Here is a 23318-nt window from a genome sequence, read left to right as displayed (position 1 = left end):
GCCACCTCGCCCGGCTAGTTTTTTGTATTTTTTAGTAGAGACGGGGTTTCACCGTGTTAGCCAGGATGGTCTCGATCTCCTGACCTCGTGATCCGCCCGTCTCAGCCTCCCAAAGTGCTGGGATTACAGGCTTGAGCCACCGCGCCCGGCCTGGGACCCAGATAATTCTAACTAGTCCCTTGGGCTCACAGTGGAGTTACTAATCAGTAGGAGAAAATGCAAAGGGAAACTACTTCGGAATCAGTAATTGCTGTGTTCCCAGGAAATCCTCCTTACGTATGGAGGGGAAGGAATGCTTTAGAGGAAACTGAGGGCTGTAGCCCATACGCTCATGTCATAGATGAGGTGCCCAAGACAAAGAGAGTGGGGAATACAGGTCCAAGAATGTCTGCAGGATGACTCTGCCCTCACTAAGCTATGCCGTTTTTCCTCCCATCTATGTTGAGGTTTTTCCCTCTGTTTTATTATGAAAAATGTCAAACACACAGCAAAGTTTTTATGTTTTTTGAGACAGTCTCATTCTGTCACCCAGGCTGGAGTGCAGTGGCACAATCTTGGCTCGCTGCAACCTCTGCCTCCCATGTTCAGATGATTCTCCTGCCTCAGCCTCCCAAGTAGCTGGGACTACAGGTGTGCGCCACCACGCCTGGCTAATTTTTGGTTTTTTGGTAGAAACAGGCTTTTACCATGTTGGCCGCACTGGTCTCAAACTCCTGACCTCAGGTGATCCATCTGCCTCAGCGTCCCAGAATGCTGGGATTACAGGCGTGAGCCACTGCACCTGGTGTACAGCAAAGTTGAAAGTGTGTAGAGAACACCCCTATTGCCGGGGCATGATGGCTCACACCTGTAATCCCAGCACTTTGGGAGGCCAAGGTAGGTGGATCATGAGGTCAAGAGATCAAGATCATCCTGGCCAACATGGTGAAACCCCATCTGTACTAAAAATACAAAAATTACCCGGGCATGGTGGCGCACACCTGTAGTCCCAGCTACTCAGGCGGCTGAGGCAGGAGAAACGCTTGAACCTGGGAAGCGGAGCTTGCAGTGAGCTGAGATCGCGCCACTGCACTCCAGCCTGGGTGACAGAGCGAGACTCCGTCTCAAAAAAAACGAGAACACCCCTGTTACACAACACACACACCACTTGGAGTCTGCAGTGTACTAGACCCATTTATCCATCCACCAACTCATCCTTCTGATGCATTTCATAGTAAAATGCAAACACCAGTATGCTTCCCTGTCGGGGTTTTAACTAAAGTAGTGCACATTCGAGGCTGGGCGCAGTGGCTCACACCTGTAATCCCAGCACTTTGGGAGGCCGAGGCGGGTGGATCACGAGGTCAGGAGATTGAGACCATCCTGGCTAACATGGTGAAACCCCATCTCTACCAAAATACAAATAATTAGCCGGGCGTGGTGGCGGGTGCCTGTAATACCAGCTACTTGGGAGGCTGAGGCAGGAGAGTGGCGTGAACCCGGGAGGCAGAGCTTGCAGTGAGCCGAGATCGCGCCACTGCATTCCAGCCTGGGTGACAGAGCAAGACTCCGTCTCAAAAAAATAAAATAGAAAAAAATGAAGTAGTGCACATTCGAACACTACAGAAGTACATAAAAGGATTTTCTCCAGGTCCTCCTTTCCTCTACCACTATGAAAGTGTGTGCATCCTTCCCGACTTTGATCTGTGCCTACACACACATTTGAATATGTATGGTAGCTAGTGCTTTCAAGCAGGGGATCACGTCCATGTGTTCATCCACTACTTGCCATGTTTGGAGTCTGAGGGGACAGACACTCCAACAGCAGACTCTGTGCCATCTCCCTTCTCAGTTTGTGTCGCCCTTTCAGGTGGGCCCTCGGGCTAGCCAGATGTTCCAGACAGAAAATGACCCCAAGTTGTCCTGGTGGCCAGGAATTGAGTGACTTCTCTCGCAACTCATGTGCCTGGGGACTTAAGGATCGAATCAGTTCCATTTTATGCTTTTCCTTGGGGTTCCTGGTAGGGGCTTTGAGGAGTGGACGCCATAGCCTTCTGGGCCTTGAAGAATCTTCATTTTATAGGCCCCAGGTGTTTGCCTTTCCACCGAAATAATAAGAGAACACAAAGAAACGGCAGTGGGAAGGCCCCTCAAGCAGAGGGCCCCAGTCCCAGCCCCACCGTCCGCGAACCCTCTCATGAGGTGTGTGACTTCCTTGGGCTTCCGGATCCTCATTCGCAAAACGAGAATAACACCGGGTGACCTGCCCAGCTTGGAAGATGGTGAGGCTCAAAGGAAAACACGCACACGTGTTTGTCATTGGCAGTGTTCGGGACAGTTAAGCTCCTTTAGTGATGGAGAAGGGACCCTGCCACAAGCTCTGCCTTCTTCACAGCCGAGACACTGCTCTCCTGATATTTCCCCTGTGGCGTGGAGAACTTCTGGGTCGCCTTTTGTTCACGTCGCCTCTTTCACCTGCCCTTCAAATACTCATGTCAGCCTGGGTTTGTCTTCTGCCTTCTTTGGATTTTGGTCTGAACTTCCTCCCCGGACTGCCTCTTTATCCCACATCCATGCCTGGCACCCATGTCTCTGTTCCGAACCTCAGCTCTAGGCTTCAGCAGCCTCCTGGAGGTCTCCATCAATTGGCCAGGCCTCCTCCCACCCAACTCAGAATCCACCCCTTCCTTCTCATGCTTTCCTTCTGGGCACCCTCCCTTAGTGCAGGCACCTGCTGCGTGCCCCGCTGCCCCATCGGCACACACAGGGCTGCTGTGCACTCCTTGTTGTCGGCCCCAGGCACCACAGCAGAACACAAGGCTGTTCCCTGTGCCCAGAATCTCCCGTCACCACCCCAGCTTCATCCATCCTCAACCTTCTCCAAAGCCTTCCCGGAACAGCCTGACGAGGTCTCTTTCTCCATACCTTCGACCCTGGGCCTGCGCGTCAGAGGATGTCCTGGAAGTCCTCATGCTGTGCCTTTTGGTTTCGTTGTTCAGCATCCCTACTACTGTGAGCTGCTTGAATCCCAAGATCATGGCTATTCACTGTCGCCGGCACGCAGAATGTCATAGGACTTAATAAAAAACCACTGGGTTCCCACAGGTGCAAGTAGCTTCCTTCCATTTTTTCTTTTGGGATGGTGAGCAGGGTCATTTTGTTTCTTTCTTTTAAACATTGAGATGAAATTCACCATAAAATTAACCATTTTATATGTGCAATTTAATAGCATTTAGGACATTCACAAGCCCCATCTTCATCTGGTTCCAAACACTTCATTGCCCCAAAAGAAAACCTCTGATGTGATCCCACTTACATGAGGTAGTTAAAATATCCCACTTACATGAAGTAGCTAAAATATTCCACTTACATGAGGTAGCTAAAATGGTCAGACTCACAGAAGCAGAGAGTAGAAAACTAGTGGCGGCCAGGGGCTGGGCGGGGGGAAGGGGAGTGGTGGATTAATGGGTGTAACATTTTAGTTATGCACGATGAGTAAGTTCTAGACATCTCCCGTACAACATAGTGCCTACAGTTGACAATACTGTATTGTACACTTGAAGATTTATTAAGAGGATACAGCATATGTTAGTCTTACCACAAAAAAGTTTTTAAAAGGAGAAAAATGGGTCGGGTGTGGTGGCTCATGCCTTAATCCCAGCACTTTGGGAGGCCAAGGTGGGCAGATCACAAGGTCAGGAGTTCAAGACCAGCCCGGCCAACATGGTGAAAGCCGTCTCTACTAAAAATACAAAAATTAGCCAGACGTAGTAGTGGCCGCCTGTAATCCCAGCTACTTGGGAGGCTGAGACAGGAGAATCACTTGAACCCAGGAGGCGGGGGTTGCAGTGAGCCGAGATAGTGCCACTACACTCCAGCCTGGGCGACAGAGCGAGCCTCCACCTCAAATAAAAGGGTGGGGGAAAGAAAACCCCTTACCCATTAAGCAGTCACTCCCCGTTTCCCCCTGTCCCCAATCCCAATCTCCTTTCTCTATCTATGGATGTATATATTCTGGACATTTCATATGAATGGGTTCATACAATAGGTGGTTTNTGGAGTCTGCAGTGTACTAGACCCATTTATCCATCCACCAACTCATCCTTCTGATGCATTTCATAGTAAAATGCAAACACCAGTATGCTTCCCTGTCGGGGTTTTTAACTAAAGTAGTGCACATTCGAGGCTGGGCGCAGTGGCTCACACCTGTAATCCCAGCACTTTGGGAGGCCGAGGCGGGTGGATCACGAGGTCAGGAGATTGAGACCATCCTGGCTAACATGGTGAAACCCCATCTCTACCAAAAATACAAATAATTAGCCGGGCGTGGTGGCGGGTGCCTGTAATACCAGCTACTTGGGAGGCTGAGGCAGGAGAGTGGCGTGAACCCGGGAGGCAGAGCTTGCAGTGAGCCGAGATCGCGCCACTGCATTCCAGCCTGGGTGACAGAGCAAGACTCCGTCTCAAAAAAATAAAAATAGAAAAAAATGAAGTAGTGCACATTCGAACACTACAGAAGTACATAAAAGGATTTTTCTCCAGGTCCTCCTTTCCTCTACCACTATGAAAGTGTGTGCATCCTTCCCGACTTTGATCTGTGCCTACACACACATTTGAATATGTATGGTAGCTAGTGCTTTCAAGCAGGGGGATCACGTCCATGTGTTCATCCACTACTTGCCATGTTTGGAGTCTGAGGGGACAGACACTCCAACAGCAGACTCTGTGCCATCTCCCTTCTCAGTTTGTGTCGCCCTTTCAGGTGGGCCCTCGGGCTAGCCAGATGTTCCAGACAGAAAATGACCCCAAGTTGTCCTGGTGGCCAGGAATTGAGTGACTTCTCTCGCAACTCATGTGCCTGGGGACTTAAGGATCGAATCAGTTCCATTTTATGCTTTTTCCTTGGGGTTCCTGGTAGGGGGCTTTGAGGAGTGGACGCCATAGCCTTCTGGGCCTTGAAGAATCTTCATTTTATAGGCCCCAGGTGTTTGCCTTTCCACCGAAATAATAAGAGAACACAAAGAAACGGCAGTGGGAAGGCCCCTCAAGCAGAGGGCCCCAGTCCCAGCCCCACCGTCCGCGAACCCTCTCATGAGGTGTGTGACTTCCTTGGGCTTCCGGATCCTCATTCGCAAAACGAGAATAACACCGGGTGACCTGCCCAGCTTGGAAGATGGTGAGGCTCAAAGGAAAACACGCACACGTGTTTGTCATTGGCAGTGTTCGGGACAGTTAAGCTCCTTTAGTGATGGAGAAGGGACCCTGCCACAAGCTCTGCCTTCTTCACAGCCGAGACACTGCTCTCCTGATATTTCCCCTGTGGCGTGGAGAACTTCTGGGTCGCCTTTTGTTCACGTCGCCTCTTTCACCTGCCCTTCAAATACTCATGTCAGCCTGGGTTTGTCTTCTGCCTTCTTTGGATTTTGGTCTGAACTTCCTCCCCGGACTGCCTCTTTATCCCACATCCATGCCTGGCACCCATGTCTCTGTTCCGAACCTCAGCTCTAGGCTTCAGCAGCCTCCTGGAGGTCTCCATCAATTGGCCAGGCCTCCTCCCACCCAACTCAGAATCCACCCCTTCCTTCTCATGCTTTCCTTCTGGGCACCCTCCCTTAGTGCAGGCACCTGCTGCGTGCCCCGCTGCCCCCATCGGCACACACAGGGCTGCTGTGCACTCCTTGTTGTCGGCCCCAGGCACCACAGCAGAACACAAGGCTGTTCCCTGTGCCCAGAATCTCCCGTCACCACCCCAGCTTCATCCATCCTCAACCTTCTCCAAAGCCTTCCCGGAACAGCCTGACGAGGTCTCTTTCTCCATACCTTCGACCCTGGGCCTGCGCGTCAGAGGATGTCCTGGAAGTCCTCATGCTGTGCCTTTTGGTTTCGTTGTTCAGCATCCCTACTACTGTGAGCTGCTTGAATCCCAAGATCATGGCTATTCACTGTCGCCGGCACGCAGAATGTCATAGGACTTAATAAAAAACCACTGGGTTCCCACAGGTGCAAGTAGCTTCCTTCCATTTTTTCTTTTTGGGATGGTGAGCAGGGTCATTTTTGTTTCTTTCTTTTTAAACATTGAGATGAAATTCACCATAAAATTAACCATTTTTATATGTGCAATTTAATAGCATTTAGGACATTCACAAGCCCCATCTTCATCTGGTTCCAAACACTTCATTGCCCCAAAAGAAAACCTCTGATGTGATCCCACTTACATGAGGTAGTTAAAATATCCCACTTACATGAAGTAGCTAAAATATTCCACTTACATGAGGTAGCTAAAATGGTCAGACTCACAGAAGCAGAGAGTAGAAAACTAGTGGCGGCCAGGGGCTGGGCGGGGGGAAGGGGAGTGGTGGATTAATGGGTGTAACATTTTAGTTATGCACGATGAGTAAGTTCTAGACATCTCCCGTACAACATAGTGCCTACAGTTGACAATACTGTATTGTACACTTGAAGATTTATTAAGAGGATACAGCATATGTTAGTCTTACCACAAAAAAGTTTTAAAAGGAGAAAATGGGTCGGGTGTGGTGGCTCATGCCTTAATCCCAGCACTTTGGGAGGCCAAGGTGGGCAGATCACAAGGTCAGGAGTTCAAGACCAGCCCGGCCAACATGGTGAAAGCCGTCTCTACTAAAATACAAAATTAGCCAGACGTAGTAGTGGCCGCCTGTAATCCCAGCTACTTGGGAGGCTGAGACAGGAGAATCACTTGAACCCAGGAGGCGGGGTTGCAGTGAGCCGAGATAGTGCCACTACACTCCAGCCTGGGCGACAGAGCGAGCCTCCACCTCAAATAAAAGGGTGGGGAAAGAAAACCCCTTACCCATTAAGCAGTCACTCCCCGTTTCCCCTGTCCCCAATCCCAATCTCCTTTCTCTATCTATGGATGTATATATTCTGGACATTTCATATGAATGGGTTCATACAATAGGTGGTTTATTTTACTTTGTGTGATATTTTTGACGTTTATCCATGTTGTAGCATGTGGCAGTTCTTCCTTTTCTTGACTGAGTAATATTCCGTCGTATGGATACATCATCTTTTGTTGATCCGTTGCACAGTTGGTAGACACTGGCCTGTTTCCACCTTTGGGCCGCTGTGAACAACGCTGCTGTGAACCTCCATGCACAAGGATTTTCTTGGGGACCAGTTTCTTCCTCTCATTCTTGCCTCCTACCACTCTCCCCATTACCATATTTTTCCAAACCAGACATCAGCGCACCAGCTGCGTGTGTGTTTAGGGAAAGCATCTGTGAGGGAAACAGCTTGCCTCATGTTGCCCCTGCTTCGTGTCTACCCTTCTCCAAGCCTTTTTTGTCCACTGTCACCTAGGCTTTTGGTTAATCGCGTGTTGGGATTAATCCCATTTTGTCTTTGGGTAATTAACGTGATGTCCACGTATTATCTATCTCCATGGTGAGAGTCAAGGTCCCTCTTGGGCTTCTGTGTCCCCTGCAGAGCCGAGCACAGCTTGGGGTAGCTTAGCACTTCCCCAGTTCCTAGGCTCTCGCCTGCCCCGTGCCACCTGTCCACTGGTGACTAACCCTCTTGCAATCTCCCCTGTCCCCCTTACAGATGATGTGCTGACTAAAGATGCGGGTGAGTGTGTGATCTGCCTGGAGGAGCTGCTGCAGGGGGACACGATAGCCAGGCTGCCCTGCCTGTGCATCTATCACAAAAGGTAGGAGGGGTTGGCAGGGTAGCTCAGTGCACCACACCTCCCAGAGGGGCAGACCCCCAACTCCAGCCATTCTGTCTCCTTTGGTTATGGGATGATCTCTCCCCCAACCTCTGGCTCCGAGTGGGTAAGGGCAGAGGCCGTCAGACAGGTGTCCACTGTGCCGGCGGGAAGGTGCGAACATCCCAAGCGCAGGGCAGAGCTGAGTTGCCAGAGGTGTGCTCTGGTTTGAGGGCTCAGGTGGTGGGAGCTGATGGGGAGACCTGTAGAGCCTCACAGGTTGGAGGAGCTTAGGATCCCACCAGGAAGGTTGGTTCTCCGTCTGTCTCCCTGCCTCTTCTTCCCCTATGGGCCCTCTGCTCCACGGGGGGAGAACATAAATCTGTGCAAGGAAGGCCAGGTGGAGGGTGTGTCCACTGCCCTGCACTGTGGCCTTCTCCCTAGAGGGCCAGGAGGCAGGAAGAGCCATTTCCTGTAGGGCCGCAGCACTGGGAGCAGTTGTAAGTAGCAGGACCCAGATTCGCCCTCAGGCTCCACTGTGAGACCAGTCCTTGTTTCCAGCCAGAAGGAAGGCATCCTCTTGCCCAAGAGAGGAGGATATTGTGCTGCCTGTGGCCAGCACCTGCTGAATCCTCGAGCCCAGAGCTTCTTCCTGACACTCAGGCCTTTCAAAGCCTGACTCTCAGGGCCACTGCTGCACAGGATGACAACCAGGCACAACACGCGGCATGGCTGGTGCAGAGGAGGCTCAAGGCTGGCCTGGTAGAGATTCTTGGTCTAGCTCCCAGCACGGAGCCTTGCTTGTGTCCCAGGGAGGCATTAACCAGAACCAGAAAAGGAAATCTTTGACTCTCAGGGAGAATTATGCAAATTATCTGTCTGGTTCCTGTCTTTGAAAATACCCAGATGTTGGTTTACAAATCAGGAAGCTGTCTTGGGGCAATCTCTGTTCCCTCTTGGATGCAGAGGGCCTTTCTCCGTAAACACTGGAGACCAGGGCTTCACGGCTGACTCCCCTCCCGCCTCTTGCAGTAAGGACTAGATGCTGCTATCAGCTGATCACGGCTGAGCAGGGTAGAGCTTGGGGCTCTCCTAAGAGGTCACCCACTGGGAGGGAGCCTCACAGCTGTTCTTTTGACCCAGGAAGGAGCTCTTTCAGGACCCTGGTGCCCAGAGCCATGGCCCTTCTGCCGTGCCATTGTTCCCACATCCCTGCCCTTGGAGTCTTGGAGACAGCTGACTAGCTGCCCTGCGGGTCCACCGCTCTCACCTCACTGGTGACTGCTGCCATCCTCCTGGGTCCTGTGCACAGAAAGCTTTGGTCCTTCTCAAGGCCACTCTGCCCCTTCCTACAGCACCAGATCCCCCTGAGCCAGTACCCACCCCACTGCCTCTGGCTGGGCCAGGGCTAATCTTGGTGTTCTCCCTTCTTCCTGCTTCAGAAAGTAGCCATATCTGGGGACATGATTGTGTTTCTCTGGGGTCCTTTCAGAAGAGACTTAGGAAGCTCCTGCTCAGGAATCTGGCCCTTTGAAAGCCCCTTCAAAGCAGCCTGGGCAGCAGGTAATGTGGTTTCCCTTGCGGCCCTCCCCCCAGCTGCATAGACTCGTGGTTTGAAGTGAACAGATCTTGTCCGGAACACCCTGCGGACTGACCTTCGGGCTTGCTTGCTGACTCCTCTCAAAGGTGAGCCCGCGTTTGGGGGTGCTCCGGGCTCAAGGCTTGGGGTCAGGTCACTTTGGGGGCATGCAGTTTAGGGAGCAGGGCTGCCCTTATGCCGCTGAGACGAAAGCAGGAACAGAGGGAAGGAGAAGCTTATCACTTAGTCATCTGGAAATGGTTTTCCCTGGGAAGGACAAGAGATACAAATCAACATGGGCAGTTATGAAGAACAGGCTCAGAAGAGTTAGGATCAGTTGGGGAAGAGACCAGTACATTCTACATTCCTAAAGAAAGTTCAGGAATATCCCCTGGGAATGTGCACGGGCAGGAAAAGGAGCCTGAGCACTGGGTTTGTGCCTGGCTTGGTCTCATCCTCGCTCACCTCTGAGTCTCTGCCTCTTCTCTGGTAATGGGGATAATCTCACTCCCTGTTGCCATAAGGACATTGCACTTACTAAACAGCCAGTCATGGCCAGCGGTGCATTGTTCCCTGCAAAGTGCCCGTCAGCGATCATTTGACCACTGCTTCTTCCCATGCCGCTTCCAGATGAATCTGAGGCCTCCAGGCCAGACTCAATCTCGATCCCTCCATCCCACGGCACTGGGTGCTGACTCCACACATCCCTCTGGCTCACCACTGGGTCTGGCCTCCCCATTTCTTCCCCAGGGGTACCCTGCTTGCTGCCAGCCATCCACCCCTGAGATGGGTCTCACCTGTCCCTTCCAAGTTCTGGGCTGGCATTTTCCTTTTTCTGACAAACAAGTAGACAAAACCCCCATAAAAACCAAAAGCCCAACTCCATCTCACTGCCAAAGGTTTTGGGGCCTCTCTTCTTCCCCCTCCCTTTCTCTCTCTCTCTTGTTTTTGTTTTCTTTTGTTAGGTTTATTTTATTTATTCCAAGTAAACTCTCCCAGAACAGCTGATGATGTCAGACAAATCAGGGACATTTGCTTTCTTTACCTTCACCTCAAAAACTGATGACAAGGGGAGAAGAGCGAGCCAGGGGGAGAGCGAGGCAGGGGAGTAGAATCTGCCCAGGTGCATGGCTGCAAATTCCCCATGTGCTGTTTGGCTTCTGGGGTCCTGTGTAGTTGCCCCAGCCCCGCCTGCCCTCTCGGGATGCAGCTGCCCTGGGATGCAGCAAGCCAGCCCTCGGCCCGACGGAGCACGACTTATTTATTACGGTCCACACAGGGACAGAGAGCCCCTGCTCCAGGGAGGAGGCTCACCGGACCCTGGGGCAGAGCTGAGCTTGGGACACCAGCGGGAACAGGGCACCCCTTCTGCACTGACTTCCAGATCATGGTTCTCCCTTCCTCCCTGAGGACACCAAATTGGATGAGAGCAAGTTTGAGAGAAGAATGAATCAACTGCTATCCTTCCCCTCACCCTTCAGCCCAGGAGGGAAAGGGCATTTTCTTTTTCATCTTTGAAAGGCATTGTGGGTCTGTCTTTAAAGTGTTTACAAAAAAAAAAAAATTATATAAAAAAAGTCTAGTGTCGACTGGTGTTTTCCCTCGTGATGTTTACAGCTTGCTGTTTGCTGCCCAGCCATAACCCACTCAGTGACAGACGAACACAGCCAAGCCCTCGCCGCCAGCCTTCTGATGGTGGGCGAGCACACAGTCTCTTCCCCTGCCCCAACTGGCCCTCTCCACCACCAACTTCTCTACTTTGGGTTTGGTTTTTTTTCTTCTATTTTTCTGGCTTGGTTTTTTGCTCTTTTCTCCCCTTGAGACCCTAATATCTTGACTTCATTGCCAAAAAACAACCCATCGAGAACTTTCTTCCCACTGATCCCATCTCTTTTCCCTTCTTTCCTCCTGGTTCCGGTCAGTTCAGAGGATTTAACAATCACAAGTGTCCTGCAAAAATGCCTGAACATTATTCTTAGGCCCTTGTGGATTTTTTTTTCCAGAAAACTTAAACAAAAAAAGACTAAGAAATATGTACAGCTACCCCTGTTTTCAGGCACTATGTTTGAGAACATCTTAGCCATTGATGTTCACACGTGGCATCAGCCCATGCAAGATAGGTTTCTGTATTTATATATTAAATACAAAAAAACTTATAAAATGTTTAAAAAAATGTTCAAAGCTTGGGAGAAAAGCTTTCTTCATTAGTCAAGGTGTTTTGATATGGTATTAAAATGTCTAATAAAAGATACACTGTGTGATTTTATTTTAATGAGGTGTTGTTATACAATCAAGAAATGGGGGCAAGGGCCTGCCCCCCAATCCCTCACCTACCTCCTTAGCATTCCTTCAGGCTGCTGCTCAGGGCTCCAGGTGTGTGAATCGGTCCTCAGACAGGCCTGGGTGGAGGGAGAGTGGCAAGTCAGGCGTGCCTCCTACAAGCTTCCTAACCTCTTAAGCATCGTGGAACCAGTCAGCCCTCTGTGGAGTCATTGTGCCGGACCTCTGAAAAGATCTGCAGGGGCCAAGATGTTGCAGCCACTGGAGGCTGCAAGGATGTGGGTTCTTCCAGGTGTGGGCCCAGCCCCCCTCCTTCCAGCCTCTGCTCCCCATCCCACGTTCCACTCGCCCTGCCTGTTGTTCAGTTTGCATCTCAGTGCTGACTCATGGGCGTGCTTCATTGAGGCCCAGGAAGAGGCCCTGGTTTGGGGCTGTGCCAGTTCAGAGCCCTTGAACCAGAACCAACTGCTCAGGCTCACAAAAGTTGGCAAAATGCAGGCTGGGCGGGCAGCTCAGGGCAGGGAGCAGCAGTGCAGGCCTGGCCTGTGTCCCCATGCCCAGCAGGCTCCCGGAGCAGCGTTCCAGAGCCTCCTGCAGAGCCAGCGAAGGAAAAAGCTGTGGAGGGATACAACTCCACCGCCTCTCTGCTCTGACCCTTCTCAGGCCCACCTGATGTCTGGACCACCCCCCTGCTGCCACAGCCCCTGGCTCCGCAGTCACCCTCCATCAGATGCTTCCAGAGGCACCTACTGTGTGCAAGGGCATTCACAGCAGGCCAGTGGGCAAACGTGAGCCAGGGCCAGCGGAGAAACACTAAAGAAGACTCGGTGGTTCAGAGCCTGGGCCTCAGCGCGGGACCCGTCTGGGGTGAAGACCTTGGGGCTGTTGTGAGTCGACAGCAGGAACGTGGGCTCTAGACTGTGCATTCAGGCTCTCCTACTTGGCAGAATGATCTTGGGGAAACGACTTCATCTGAACTTCAGATTTTTCACATGAAGTGGGGACAAAACCATGCAGCTCAGAGGTCCATGTGGGGGCCGGGGGAGCTGCCCTGCAGGTCCTGGCACATGCACAGCAGGCTCCCCATAGCTTTGTCACCACAAAGGGCACTGTTCTATTCACAGCACCTCCTGCTTCTGCCTGGCAACTGTGTCTCCCTGTGCTATATTTAATTCCACCAGCAAAGATGGCAAGGCAGGGCCCAGCCCTGAAGGAGATCTCCTTGCCTGAGCCCTGGATCTGGAAACGGAGGCTTCATGTGCCCACCTTGGCGGCTTAAGCCTGCTGCTTGGGCAGTGCCATGGGTGAGCCGAGCAGCTGTGAGTTGGGTGGGGCAGGGCTGTAGCCCACGCCAGGTGCTATTCCAGGCTCCAGGGGCTGGTGCTCATCCCCACCCCCAGCGACTTCAGTCCTACCTGGCACGCTGCAGCCCTCTGCCGGCTGCGGGGGCCTCTGAATTCAGACCCAGGTTGCCTGCTTTTGGTGTGGGGGTGGGACTGGGGCTGTCTGAGCTTCCCAGGTGGAGCTCATGTTTGTGATCCTCTGTCCAGACAGCTCTCCAGAATCCTGTGTTGCCCCTGTTCTGCCTTTCTGGGATGGGAGAGAACGTGAGGGAGCCGGCCAGCAGGTTCTACCCACTCTGCTAAGGGCCTAGCACACTTTGATGAGGTTCCTAGATATGAGCCCCTCACAAAGACCAACCATTCCTCTTAACAGCCATTTAAAGGTACTGACGTTCATGGGAAAATGTCCTCATTCTTAGGAGATAGATGCTGAATTACATAGGTGAATGTCTTCAAGAAATGTGTAGTTTAATTCCAAATGGTTCCCCCCAAAATACACAAAGCAAATAAGGCCAAAACGTTCATTGTTGAATCTGCAGTGGCTGGTATTTCAGTGAACAGTGTACTTGTTCTTTCAACTTTTCTGTATGTTTGGAATTTTTCTTAATAAAAGATTGTGGGAAATGGTCATTTGCTGAGCGCCTCCTCGTTGCCAGGCGCTGGAGGGCGCATCAAAGAAGAGTCCTATCCAGCTGCTGCAGGATTCCCACCTGGAAGAGTGGGTGGCTGGCTGGCTGGCTGGAAGGGGAGGGGCGAGAGGGCTGTCTCGGTGATGAGCACATGTGTGCTGGGGTGGTTTGGGGAGAGGGCTGAGATTTGTCACCAGTCAGCCCTTGGCACGGTCTCTGCTCCCCACCAGGGCAGCACGGGACAGAAACGTCACAGAGTGGCCTCCAGGCTCAGGTCGGTGTCACCACTGTCGGCAGGAGCCCAGTGTTAGCATGGAGCGGGGGGTTCCAAGAACTGAAGTTGGCCTGAGGTGTCTCAGTGCAGTTGCCTCTGCCTAAGGCCTAGCAGCCTGCCTGAGCTCTGAACAGCTGATGGGAGGAGGAGAGGGGCGGAGGCCAGGGAGGGCATGGGGTGTGGCATGCCCCTTTCCAAAAGGGACCGAAGACTAGAGGGGCGAGGAAGATGAGTTCCTGGGACTACAGGTTCCTGGGATCTGCGGGGGTAGAGGACTTAGCTTGGCTTCTGGGCTGCCAGGCCTTCCCTGACCCTAGGAGGAGGTTTGCCCAGGGCTGAGAGCTGCAGGCCCGGGGCAGAAGTGAGTCCTGAGCCGCAGCTGCCTGGAGTAGATGCCGCGCTATCTGAGCTTCATGATGTCAGGCGCCCTCCTGTGGGCTTAGGGGGAACAACTGCCAACATCTCAAGACTGAGGCTCTGGCCCAAGACAGGCAGGGCCTCGGGTGGACAGACCTTGAGGGCAAAACAGCTGGTGGTAGGATACATCACCCCATGAAGAGGTGGGTGCAAAAATAGTTTCATCTTTGTTTCTAAAGACGTGGCAGCTGCTGAGGAACACATTCAGTGTGTTCAGAGGCCTGGTTCAGGCCCAGTTGGGGAGTCCATCCTAAGTGACATGCCATGGGCAGGTCCTCAAGCCTGAGGCCGAGTAGCTGGGACAGGGACCTGGGTTCCTTCCTGAACCCTGAGCACCGCCCCCCTCCTCAGGCTATAACAAGTTAGAGGACAGCCCCAAAACAAAGGGGTCACTAGCCAAAGGACAGAGAACCTGGAGCGGGAGGGGAGGAAGTGCTGCCTCTGACTTCCAGGTAGCTGCAGGTGGGTTTCAGGTTTATTCCAGGCTTACTGCGGGAGGCTCCAAGGGGAAGACCAGCATGGCACGGGAGCTCATGTCCCATACCAGGAAAGGAGTGCTTGTCACCAGGTGAAGGGGGAAGCCTCAGGGGAGGGGTGTCACCAGAGTCTTGAGTGGACCCAGATGGTCTCTTCCAGCCAGGACAGGATGCGTAGGAGCAGAGAGGGATGCGTAGGGTCGTTTACTGAACCAAAGGCTCCTGGAGCCAGCCAGAAGGACAGGGAGTAACACAGTGCTCAGGCTTCTCTCTGGGCCCTCTGACCTTGGGCCCAGATACAGTGGGCTCGCTGGCAGCAAGACTGCGTCAGCTACTGTCTATTCCCTTGCGGGGGCCGTGGCATGAAGAAAAGTTCCAGAACAGGGGCTCCGTAGTCTGGGAACTTGTGGGCTAAGTGCTCAGAGCCCCTCACAGTACTTTGCCCGGGTTCATGAGGCCTTGAGGGTCTAACACAGCCTTGAGCTGCCGCATGGTCTCCACGCCCACGGCGCCCACCTCCTCCCGCAGCAGCTGCCGCTTGCCCAGTCCGATGCCATGCTCCCCCGTGCACGTTCCGTGGAGGGCCAGTGCCCGCCTGGGGGCAGGAAGGAGACATCCTCATGGGGCCCCCTTCCCTCTGCCCTCAGCTATTCCCCTCCCTGACTTTGCTCCTACCTGCCCAGCTGTTCTGCAAAAGCCTTGACCCTGCCCAGTTCCTCAGCGTCATCAGGGTTGACCAGCAGGATGCAGTGGAAGTTGCCGTCACCCACATGTCCGACAATGCTTCCTGGAGGCCCAGAGGACAGAACTGTTTGCCCTCCCTCTTGCCTCCTGCTGCCCCAGGCTCTGGTCAGCCCCGACACCTCCCCACCTCTTCCCAGCAGCAGGGTAGGCAGAACCTGTGAGTCCTGAGGCGTTCAGATCCTCCTTGGTCTGCACCAGGATCTCCGGCAGCCGGGAGATGGGCACACACACGTCCGTGGAGTAGCCCTGGTCAGAGGGAGGCCTATGAGTTACCCCTGCCTGCCTGGGGGTACAAGGTCACCGTGGTCAAGGCTGAGGATGGGTCTGAGGGCACTGGGCTTCAGCTCTTGGCCTCACACAAGGAAATAATCCTGCTCTGCTCTAGGCCTCAGCCCTCACCTCCCCCCAACACAACACAGGAGACAAATGGCCCAGGTGTGCTTGCGACACCTCCCGGTAGAGGCTGTTCCCACTCCCCTGTGGCTCCCACCCCCAAGCTCCAGGCTCCTAAGCCTTTGCACAGCTGCCTGGAGCCCAGATTCCCCTTCCCCAGGTTTAGGCTAATATCCCCCCTCTATCATCTCTTCCTCCAGGAAGCCTTCCCTCCGTTTACAACTCCCAAGAGCACTGCACCGTTCCCACGACCTGGCTCACAGGAAGAGCTTTTGAGGGCTTAGCAGACAATTGTGCTTTCCCTGTAGACGGTATCTGAACAGCTGGGTGGGGCGACCTGCAGCCCCCAGTTCTAGCTCCTGCTCAGCCAGGCCCAGCCCCCTTGTTGAGGCTCGGACTGTTGCTCTGTGCAGTAGAGTGGTGGGTTGAGGAAAGGGTTTGCGGGCTGAGCTGTGGGCCCCATCTGCACCCCAGTCCCAGCTCACCTTGCAGCCTGGCCGCATGGCCAGGGCTGCATACCAGGCATTGTGCCGTGCTGTCCAAAGCTGGCTCCGCTCCTCGGCCGCCTTGGCCCAGGAGAAGTCAGAGGCTCCGTTCTGCTGGACTATCTCCTCTGCAGTTGGGGGAGGGAGGCTGACACCGGGCCGCTGCTGAGGCAGCCCACCCTGCTGCCCCACTCCACCCCAGCATACCTGTGCGTTGCAGCTGCTCCTCCAGTGCCTGCTGGGAGCCATGGAACTCCAGGAAGAGTGTGGGTGCCACTGAGCAATTCAGCTTGCTGTACCTGTTGCAGGCATCCATCATGACTTCATCCAGGAACTCTGGATCCAGGGAGAGGGCAGGCCAGGTGAGGCCTGGCCTTCCCAGGGGGCCTTTTCCAGGGAGCCCACCCTGACTGCCCCTGTCCTCAACTCACCAATGCGGGCTACAGGCACTGCAGCCTGGAGGATGTGTACAGTGCTGTCCACAGCAGCCTGGACACTGGGGAACGCACACGTGGCGGCCACTATGGCCTCAGGGGCAGGGTGCAGGCGCAGGGTGGTGGCTGTGATGAGGCCCAGCGTCCCCTCAGAGCCCACGAACAGCCCAGTGAGGTTGTAGCCGGCTGCACTCTTCCTAGGTCCCAGGGACACACAAGGTGAGTACCAGGCTGTGTGATGAGGGATTTCTGGCCAGAAGCCCAAGCTGGAACCCAGGACACCGGCCCCAGGCACTGAGGTCTGGGCTGGCCTCCCTCGGGCCCAGATTCCCTGGCCCAGTTCTTTCTGCTCCACAAAGGAAATCGGCCTCACGCAGGGAAAGCAAACCCTGTTCCCATCCACTTTGGCCCAGGTGACAGGTCTTCAGAGCCTGGGGAAGCCTAGCCTTGCCAAACCAGGAGGCTGGCAGGAGGTGCCTCTCACAGCCCGCTCTCTGCAGGGGAGCCCCCCGGCAGTGCGCAGGGCCAGCGCCCCCGCAGAGGGCACTCACCGGAAATGCCGGCCTTGGCCCGCCGTGTGCAGCAACCGCCCGTCGGGCAGCACCACCTCCAGGTTGAGCACGTTGTCCCGCATGGTGCCGTAGCGGACCGCGTTGGTGCCCGACGCCCCGGTGGCCGCCATGCCACAGAGAGAGGCGTCCGCACCTGGGTCTGGAGGGCGGCGTACAGGAGAAGGCAGCCTCAGGGACGGGAGGTCCTTTCCCCTGGGCTGGGGGAGGAAGGTCCCCTGAGCCCCAGACACAACCCTGCTCCCAAGGTGCCCTCAGGGCCCCAGGAAAGGTTCGCGAGTCCTACCAACGGGAAACCAGAGGCCGCTATCCCGCAGGTGGACATTGAGAGCTTTGCGGGTGACGCCCGGCTCCACCACCACAGAGAAGTCCTCCAGGTTCAGCTCCAGGATTCGGTCCATATGCGTCAGGTTAACGCAGACGCCGCCCTGGTGGGAGCGGGTGCTGAGACCACTGCATACCCGGGTCTCTGACCTGGCCACGTCCCCGGGTCACAGCCCGCGGGTGTCCCCCCAGCAGCCAGACCAGACCCCCTGAGGCAGGCAGCCCGCGGGCAGGAGCAGACCCAAGGAGCTGTGTGCGGCGGGGGAGGCAGCCACAGGTGTGCCAAGGTGTGGTGGGACCAGCCCCGGGGCGGGCAGGGGAGCCACACTGTACCTGCACAGCGCAGACGCCACCCTCAAGCCCGGTGCCGGTGCCGAATGGGATAATGGGCACACCTTGGCGGTAGCACAGGGCTGCCAGCCGGCTGACCTGCTCCACGTTCTGGGGCCACACCACAGCATCGGGAGGTTCGCACCTAGAACCAGACCCTCAGTGATTTAGGGGGGCGAGGCACCCTCTGGTCCCGAGGTGTTGCAAGGCCTGAGGCTACAGCGAACGAGGGGCAGAGAACATTCCAGAGCACCCCAAAACAGGTGAGTGAGGAGGCAATCCAGGACCCTCGCTCTCAGCTGGGGTTGAATCCAGAAGATGGGAGGGGTCTGCGAGCCCTCCCATACCTGTGCACCGACTCATCGCGCCCGTGCTGCTCTCGGACCACCGTGGCAGTGGACACGTGGGAGCCGCCCACCACGGCCTTCAGAGCCTCTACGAAGTCCCTGCAGAGCTCGCCCTGCAGGGGAGAAACACACTGCCAGGGTCCCCCGAAAGACACCTGGGGCCACAGCCCTGCCCCAGTGTCAGCGTGGAGGGCTGGGGGCTGGAGTGAGCTTCCCCTGCGACACCCAGCTGACAACATCCTTCCCAGGTAGGCCCTCTTTAAACAAACCCACTCTCCAGAAATGCCTCTTTTCCAAACAGAGCCATTGGGGTCAAAGTTTCCCCTCAGAAAAAAAAAACGCCACCAGAATTTTTTTAATGTTTTCTTTTTTAATAAAAACAGGGTCTTACTATGTTGCCTAGGATGGTTTCAAACTCCTGGGCTCAAGCGATCCACCTGCCTCGGCCTCCCAAAGTGCTGGGGTTACAGGCATGAGCCAAGGCGCCCAGCCATCCAAATACAAAACCAGAATTCACTCTCCAAAAAGGCTACCAGCAGTGTTCCTTCAATCGCCAGCCCAGCCTGAGCAAACTGAAAAGGTCCCTCACTTCCTCCTTTCTCCAGGGCCAACCAAGCACCACCCCCGCCACAGGGGACTCAGAGCTTGATAAGGGAATGACAGGGATGAAAAGCTTCCACTGCCCCCTCCCCACTCTACCCTGGCTGGGGCTTCTGGAGCCTTTCGTGGGGGGCTGGGGAGGGGAGCAGTTTCTTCCCATTTTACAGATGAGAAATGGAGGCCAAGTTAAGGACAGAGCCTGGCCTGGAACCTAGGTCCTTTCCTCCAGGGCCTTCTTCCACAGGTGTGTTTTATTCCAGAGCCACCCAGGGGCATCCATTTGACTCCCCCAGCCGCACTCGTGGTAGCAGTGGGGACTCAGCTCATCTCTACACTCACTCTACACCCACACTTGCCACAGGGTAAGCCCAGTGCCCTTTTGCCCAAGGTCAGGTCACTTGGTGCTGGGGTGTCACAGAGCCCAGGAAACTTGGGATCAGAACCCCCTGCTCCCCGCTCCCCACCTCATCCCTCCAGGAGACTTCTCTTCTCTCCCGGTACCTTTGTCTTCTGGGAGCAGTACCCCCTCCAGGGGAACAGCCCCCAGGTTGCAGCCCGGAGCAGTCGGGCCATAGCCAGGCACCTGCCAGGGGGTGTGAGCGCTGGGTGGCAGGGTGACCAGTCAGCTACTGTGGCAGCAGCTGCGGCTGCTGTCAGCCCATTGGCTAGGCCGGGGGTGGGGCCTGCTTAAGGTGGCATGGGCTTTAAGGTGGCCCTTGCACATCTTGCAGACATTTTCGTGGGCACCAGGGATGATATTTCCAAAGGAGAAGTGAGGTTCACTGGACGTTTTGGGAAACTGTAAGGCAAAAATAAAATTCTAAGCCTCCCAACCGACTGAATGGATCTTCCTCTCGGCCAAGGGCATTCCAAAGTAAACCTGAAAAATTATTTCAGGCTGTGATGGGAAGGAGTTTTGGACATGCCTCATTATCCCCCTCCTCCCTTTAGAATTCAGACACAACTGACTAGCATTAACATTAAAACAGACATCTGAAGGCATTCTGATCTTAAGACACAAAACACTCTTTGTAGCAATAAGATACCAAATTCCAACCTGACTCTAGCATCACCTGACAGATAGCAGGCCCTGAAAGAAACTGATGTATTTCACCCCCAAAATATATTCCTTTGATATTTTTTAAAATAGCTCCAAAAAGCTGTCTTTTGTGGGGAAAATCTAGAATCTGTAGAGAATTCCCTCTCCCTGCCAGGAATTTTTTTTTTTTTGACGGAGTCTCACTCTGTCGCCCAGGCTGGAGTGCAGTGACGTGCTGCAACCTCCACCCCCTGGGTTCAAGCAATTCTCCTGCCTCAGCCTCCCAAGTAGCTGGGATTACAGGTGCCTGCCACTGTGCCCAGATAATTTTTGTATTTTTAGTAGAGACAGAGTTTCACCACCTTGGCCAGGCTGGTCTTGAACTCCTGACCTTGTGATCCACCTGCCTCGGCCTCCCAAAGTGCTGGGATTACAGACATGAGCCACTGAGCGCCCAGCCTCTTTCCAGGTTTTATCCTGATCTAAGAGAGATTTAACTAAGAGTCTGGCACCTTTTAAGGCCTTAGACATTTACCATCTATGTTACATAATAAGAACCTTGGGCTGGGCGCGGTGGCTCACATCTGTAATGCCAGCACTTTCAGAGACCAAAGTGGGAGGATCACAAGGTCAAGAGATAGAGACCATCTTGGCCAACATGGTGAAACCCCATCTCTACTAAAAATACAAAAATTAGCTGGGCATGGTGGTACACGCCTGTAGTCCCAGCTACTTGGAGGCTGAGGCAGGGGAATCGCTTGAACCCAGGAGGCGGAGGTTGCAGTGAGCCGAGATCGTGCCACAGCACTCCAGCCTGGTGACAGAGTGACACTCCGCCTCAAAAAAAAAAGAATCTTGGTCTCCACAACTCCTTATCTTAACCCAGATGCTTCTTTCTATTGATTCCAGGTTGTCTTTTTAAAAATTTTTAATTAAAAAAAATTTTTTGTTGTATACCAAGATTCCAAGTCTTTGGATAATAATTCTTTCAACCAATTGAAAATCAGAAAAAAAAAAATTTTTTTTTTTTGAGACAGAGTCTCACTCTGTTGCTCAGGCAGTGGCATGATCTCAGCTCACTACAACCTCCATCTCCTGGGTTCAAGCTGATCTCATGCCTCAGCCTCCCAAGTAGCTGAGATTACAGGTATGCCACCATGCCCAGCTAATTTTTGTATTTTTAGTAGAGACAGGGTTTCACCATGTTGGTCCAGGCTGGTCTCGAACTCCTGACCTCAAGTGATCCACCCGCCTTGGCTCCCCAAAGTGCTGGGACTACAGGTGTGAACCGTGCCCAGCGCCAATCAGAAAAGTCTTTGAATTCACCTATGATCTGTAAGCTCCTCCCTCCATCGGAAGGAACCAACACATATCTTGCTCTTATTGATTAGTGTCTGATGTCTCCCTAAACTGTATAAAAGCAACTATAACTTGACTCTCTTGGGTACATGTTCTCAGGACTTCCACGGAATGTGTCACAGGTCATGGTCTTCATGTTAGTGGTGGCAAATCCATACAGGTCTACAGAAACCTCAGTGCTTGCCTTGTCAGAAGAAAGAATTCTACTGAAGAGTTCTGAAACGAAAATATCTTGAGCCCCCAAAATTACTAAAGGGAAAAGTCAAGCTGGGAACTGCTTAAGGCAAACCTGTCTCCCGTTCTTTCAAAGTCACCCCTCTGATCACTCAGCTAAATGCATATCTGATTGCCTCCTTTGGAGAGTCTAATCAGAAACTCAAAAGAATGCAAACATTTGTCTCCTATCTACCTATGACCAGGAAGCCCCCTCCCCGTCTTTCCACACCCAAACAATGTTCATCTTACATATGTTGATTGACGTCTCATATCTCCCCAAAATGTATAAAACTAAACTTTGCTGGCCGGTGCCGTGGCTCACGCCTGTAATCCTAGCACTTTGGGAGGCCTGGGTGGGCTGATCACGAGGTCAGGAGATCGAGACCATCCTGGCTAACATGGCGAAACCCCGTCTCTACTAAAAATACAAAAAATTAGCCGGGTGTGGTAGCGGACACCTGTAGTCCCAGCTACTTGGTAGGCTGAGGCAAGAGAATGGCATGAACACGGGAGGCGGAGCTCGCAGTGAGGCGAGATCGCACCACTGCACTCCAGCCTGGGTGGAAGAGCGAGACTCCGTCTCAAAAAAAAAAAAAAAAAAAAAAACTAAACTGTGGTCTGACCACCTTGGGGACATGTCATTGGGATCTCCTGAGGCTTTATCACAACATCAACATTGGCAAAATAAACTTTCTAAATTAACTGAGACCTTTCTCAGATTTTGGGGGTTCATATTTTGGTAACCACGGAAGAATTCTGACTGGAGACACCCCTATCAGTGCTTGGTACCAGCTTGAGCTATCTTTATGGCTCAAACCAGTAAGACAACTTGCTGAGACTGGAAGCACCCCCTCCAGAGAATACCTTATCTCTCAAAATCCGGTCAAGATCTAAAGTTCATTTTACAGTACAACTCCTTTTTTTTTTTTTTTTTTTTCCTTTGGAGTTTTACTTGCTTCTAACACAAGGAAGGCAAGTTTTTCCTGCTTCCATGACGGTGGGCGGCAGGTAACTCCTTTATGGTGTTTGAGCTTGCATCCAACAGGGAAGATGAGGTTTTTTCCCTGCTTCTAGGATGGTAGAGAGCAGTCTTCAGCCTGAAAGTCATCCCTAGGTAAGTAACTGAATTGGGGTTTGTCTTGGCTAAAGTTAAAATTACAACCAGCTGTTCTTAATTTCTCCTGACCACTAGAGAGCTCAGTAATCATATAAATTGTGTGATCATTTGTTTTGCTTAACGGTTGTGTTGTTGTTTCTCTTTTCGTTGTTCTTTCAGTCTTTTTCCCATTGGGTTTGATCAACTCTATCTGAATTGATCAAATCCAAAGGAAGTTCCAAATTATGGGGAAAGAGGCCTCTGAGGTGGCTAAATTCACACACACACACACACAAGATGATGTGATAGGGGGTGAAAACGGCCAGCAAAAGGAAAAAAAAGAGGAAAGATTTTTTATTTTGACTACTAAGGGGCTTTACTTACGTAACAAGGCCACCTTTGTGCTAGCCAGGCCAAACTGAAAGAGCAATGGCTGTATTTCTGAAATAGCAGCAATTTGTCCTAGTGAGAGCAGCCCTCGCTGTCGGTGCCTCCTCGGCCTCAGCCCCCACTCTGGCTGTGCTTGGGGAGCCCTTTAGCCCGCCATGGCACTGTGGGAGCCTCTCTCTGGGCTGGCGGAGGCTGCAGCCGCCTCCCTCTGCTTGCCGGAAGGTGTGAGGGAAGAGACACAGGCAGCAACATGCGCTGCCCCGGCGCGGCGCCGGTGGGCCGCCCTGAGTTCCAGCGGCGTGGGTGTGGGCTCCGCGGGCCCCGCACG

General features: G+C 53.3%; 3 protein-coding genes across 6 annotated transcripts in view; 2 read left to right on the top strand and 1 right to left on the bottom strand.

The window, feature by feature from the left end:
* The window catches only part of ZNRF1 (zinc and ring finger 1), a 119830-nt gene extending 106332 nt beyond the window's left edge, over positions 1–13498 (top strand). The window contains exons 3-5 of one of the 2 annotated variants that reach the window (XM_017868705.1): positions 7564–7669; positions 9263–9352; positions 12189–13498. In XM_017868705.1, coding sequence (XP_017724194.1) covers positions 7564–7669; positions 9263–9320 — 164 coding nt within the window. In that variant the 3' untranslated portion in view covers positions 9321–9352; positions 12189–13498. Of the gene's footprint in view, positions 1–7563; positions 7670–9262; positions 9353–10524 lie in introns of both variants that reach the window. The other variant, XM_017868704.1, reaches the window with a different exon arrangement.
* Positions 9360–19527, bottom strand: LDHD (lactate dehydrogenase D). 3 transcript variants are annotated; one of them, XR_001884808.1, is made up of 12 exons: positions 19392–19527; positions 18291–18403; positions 17947–18088; positions 17576–17717; positions 17272–17431; positions 16718–16917; positions 16494–16622; positions 16287–16414; positions 15564–15654; positions 15340–15451; positions 11580–11644; positions 9360–9512 (listed from the first exon to the last, which is right to left on the bottom strand). XR_001884808.1 is itself a non-coding variant. In XM_017868703.1 (11 exons), exons 1-11 carry the CDS (start codon positions 19461–19463, stop codon positions 11635–11637), a joined length of 1299 nt encoding a protein of 432 aa, XP_017724192.1. In that variant the 5' UTR covers positions 19464–19527; the 3' UTR covers positions 10786–11634. The 3 variants fall into 3 exon arrangements, 2 of the variants coding, with proteins under 2 accessions (XP_017724192.1, XP_017724191.1); XM_017868703.1 differs by lacking the exon at positions 9360–9512 and having other exon boundaries at positions 10786–11644; XM_017868702.1 differs by lacking the exons at positions 9360–9512; positions 11580–11644 and adding an exon at positions 14649–15259.
* A 2929-nt stretch (positions 19528–22456) lies between these two features.
* The window catches only part of ZFP1 (ZFP1 zinc finger protein), a 31588-nt gene continuing 30726 nt past the window's right edge, over positions 22457–23318 (top strand). Inside the window, exon 1 of the mRNA XM_017868697.1 lies at positions 22457–22618. The gene's annotated coding sequence lies outside the window, so the exon portion shown is untranslated. The remainder of the gene's footprint in view (positions 22619–23318) is intronic.

Source organism: Rhinopithecus bieti, unplaced genomic scaffold, assembly GCF_001698545.2.
Source record: "Rhinopithecus bieti isolate Rb0 unplaced genomic scaffold, ASM169854v2 scaffold_2574, whole genome shotgun sequence".
Classification (NCBI taxonomy): Eukaryota; Metazoa; Chordata; class Mammalia; order Primates; family Cercopithecidae; genus Rhinopithecus; species Rhinopithecus bieti.
Note: the sequence above shows the minus strand (reverse complement) of the source record. Positions and strands in the feature narration are given on the sequence as shown.

Bases quoted from the DNA above. Each gene is read 5' to 3' on its own strand.
- LDHD (XM_017868702.1), bottom strand. From the start codon at position 19,463: ATGGCCCGACTGCTCCGGGCTGCAACCTGGGGGCTGTTCCCCTGGAGG. The intron at 18,404-19,391 runs GTACCGGGAGAG...TCTCCCCTGCAG, and splicing joins ACTGCTCCCAGAAGACAAAG to GGCGAGCTCTGCAGGGACTT. The intron at 16,918-17,271 runs GTGAGTGCCCTC...CCTGGGACCTAG, and splicing joins GGCCAAGGCCGGCATTTCCG to GAAGAGTGCAGCCGGCTACA.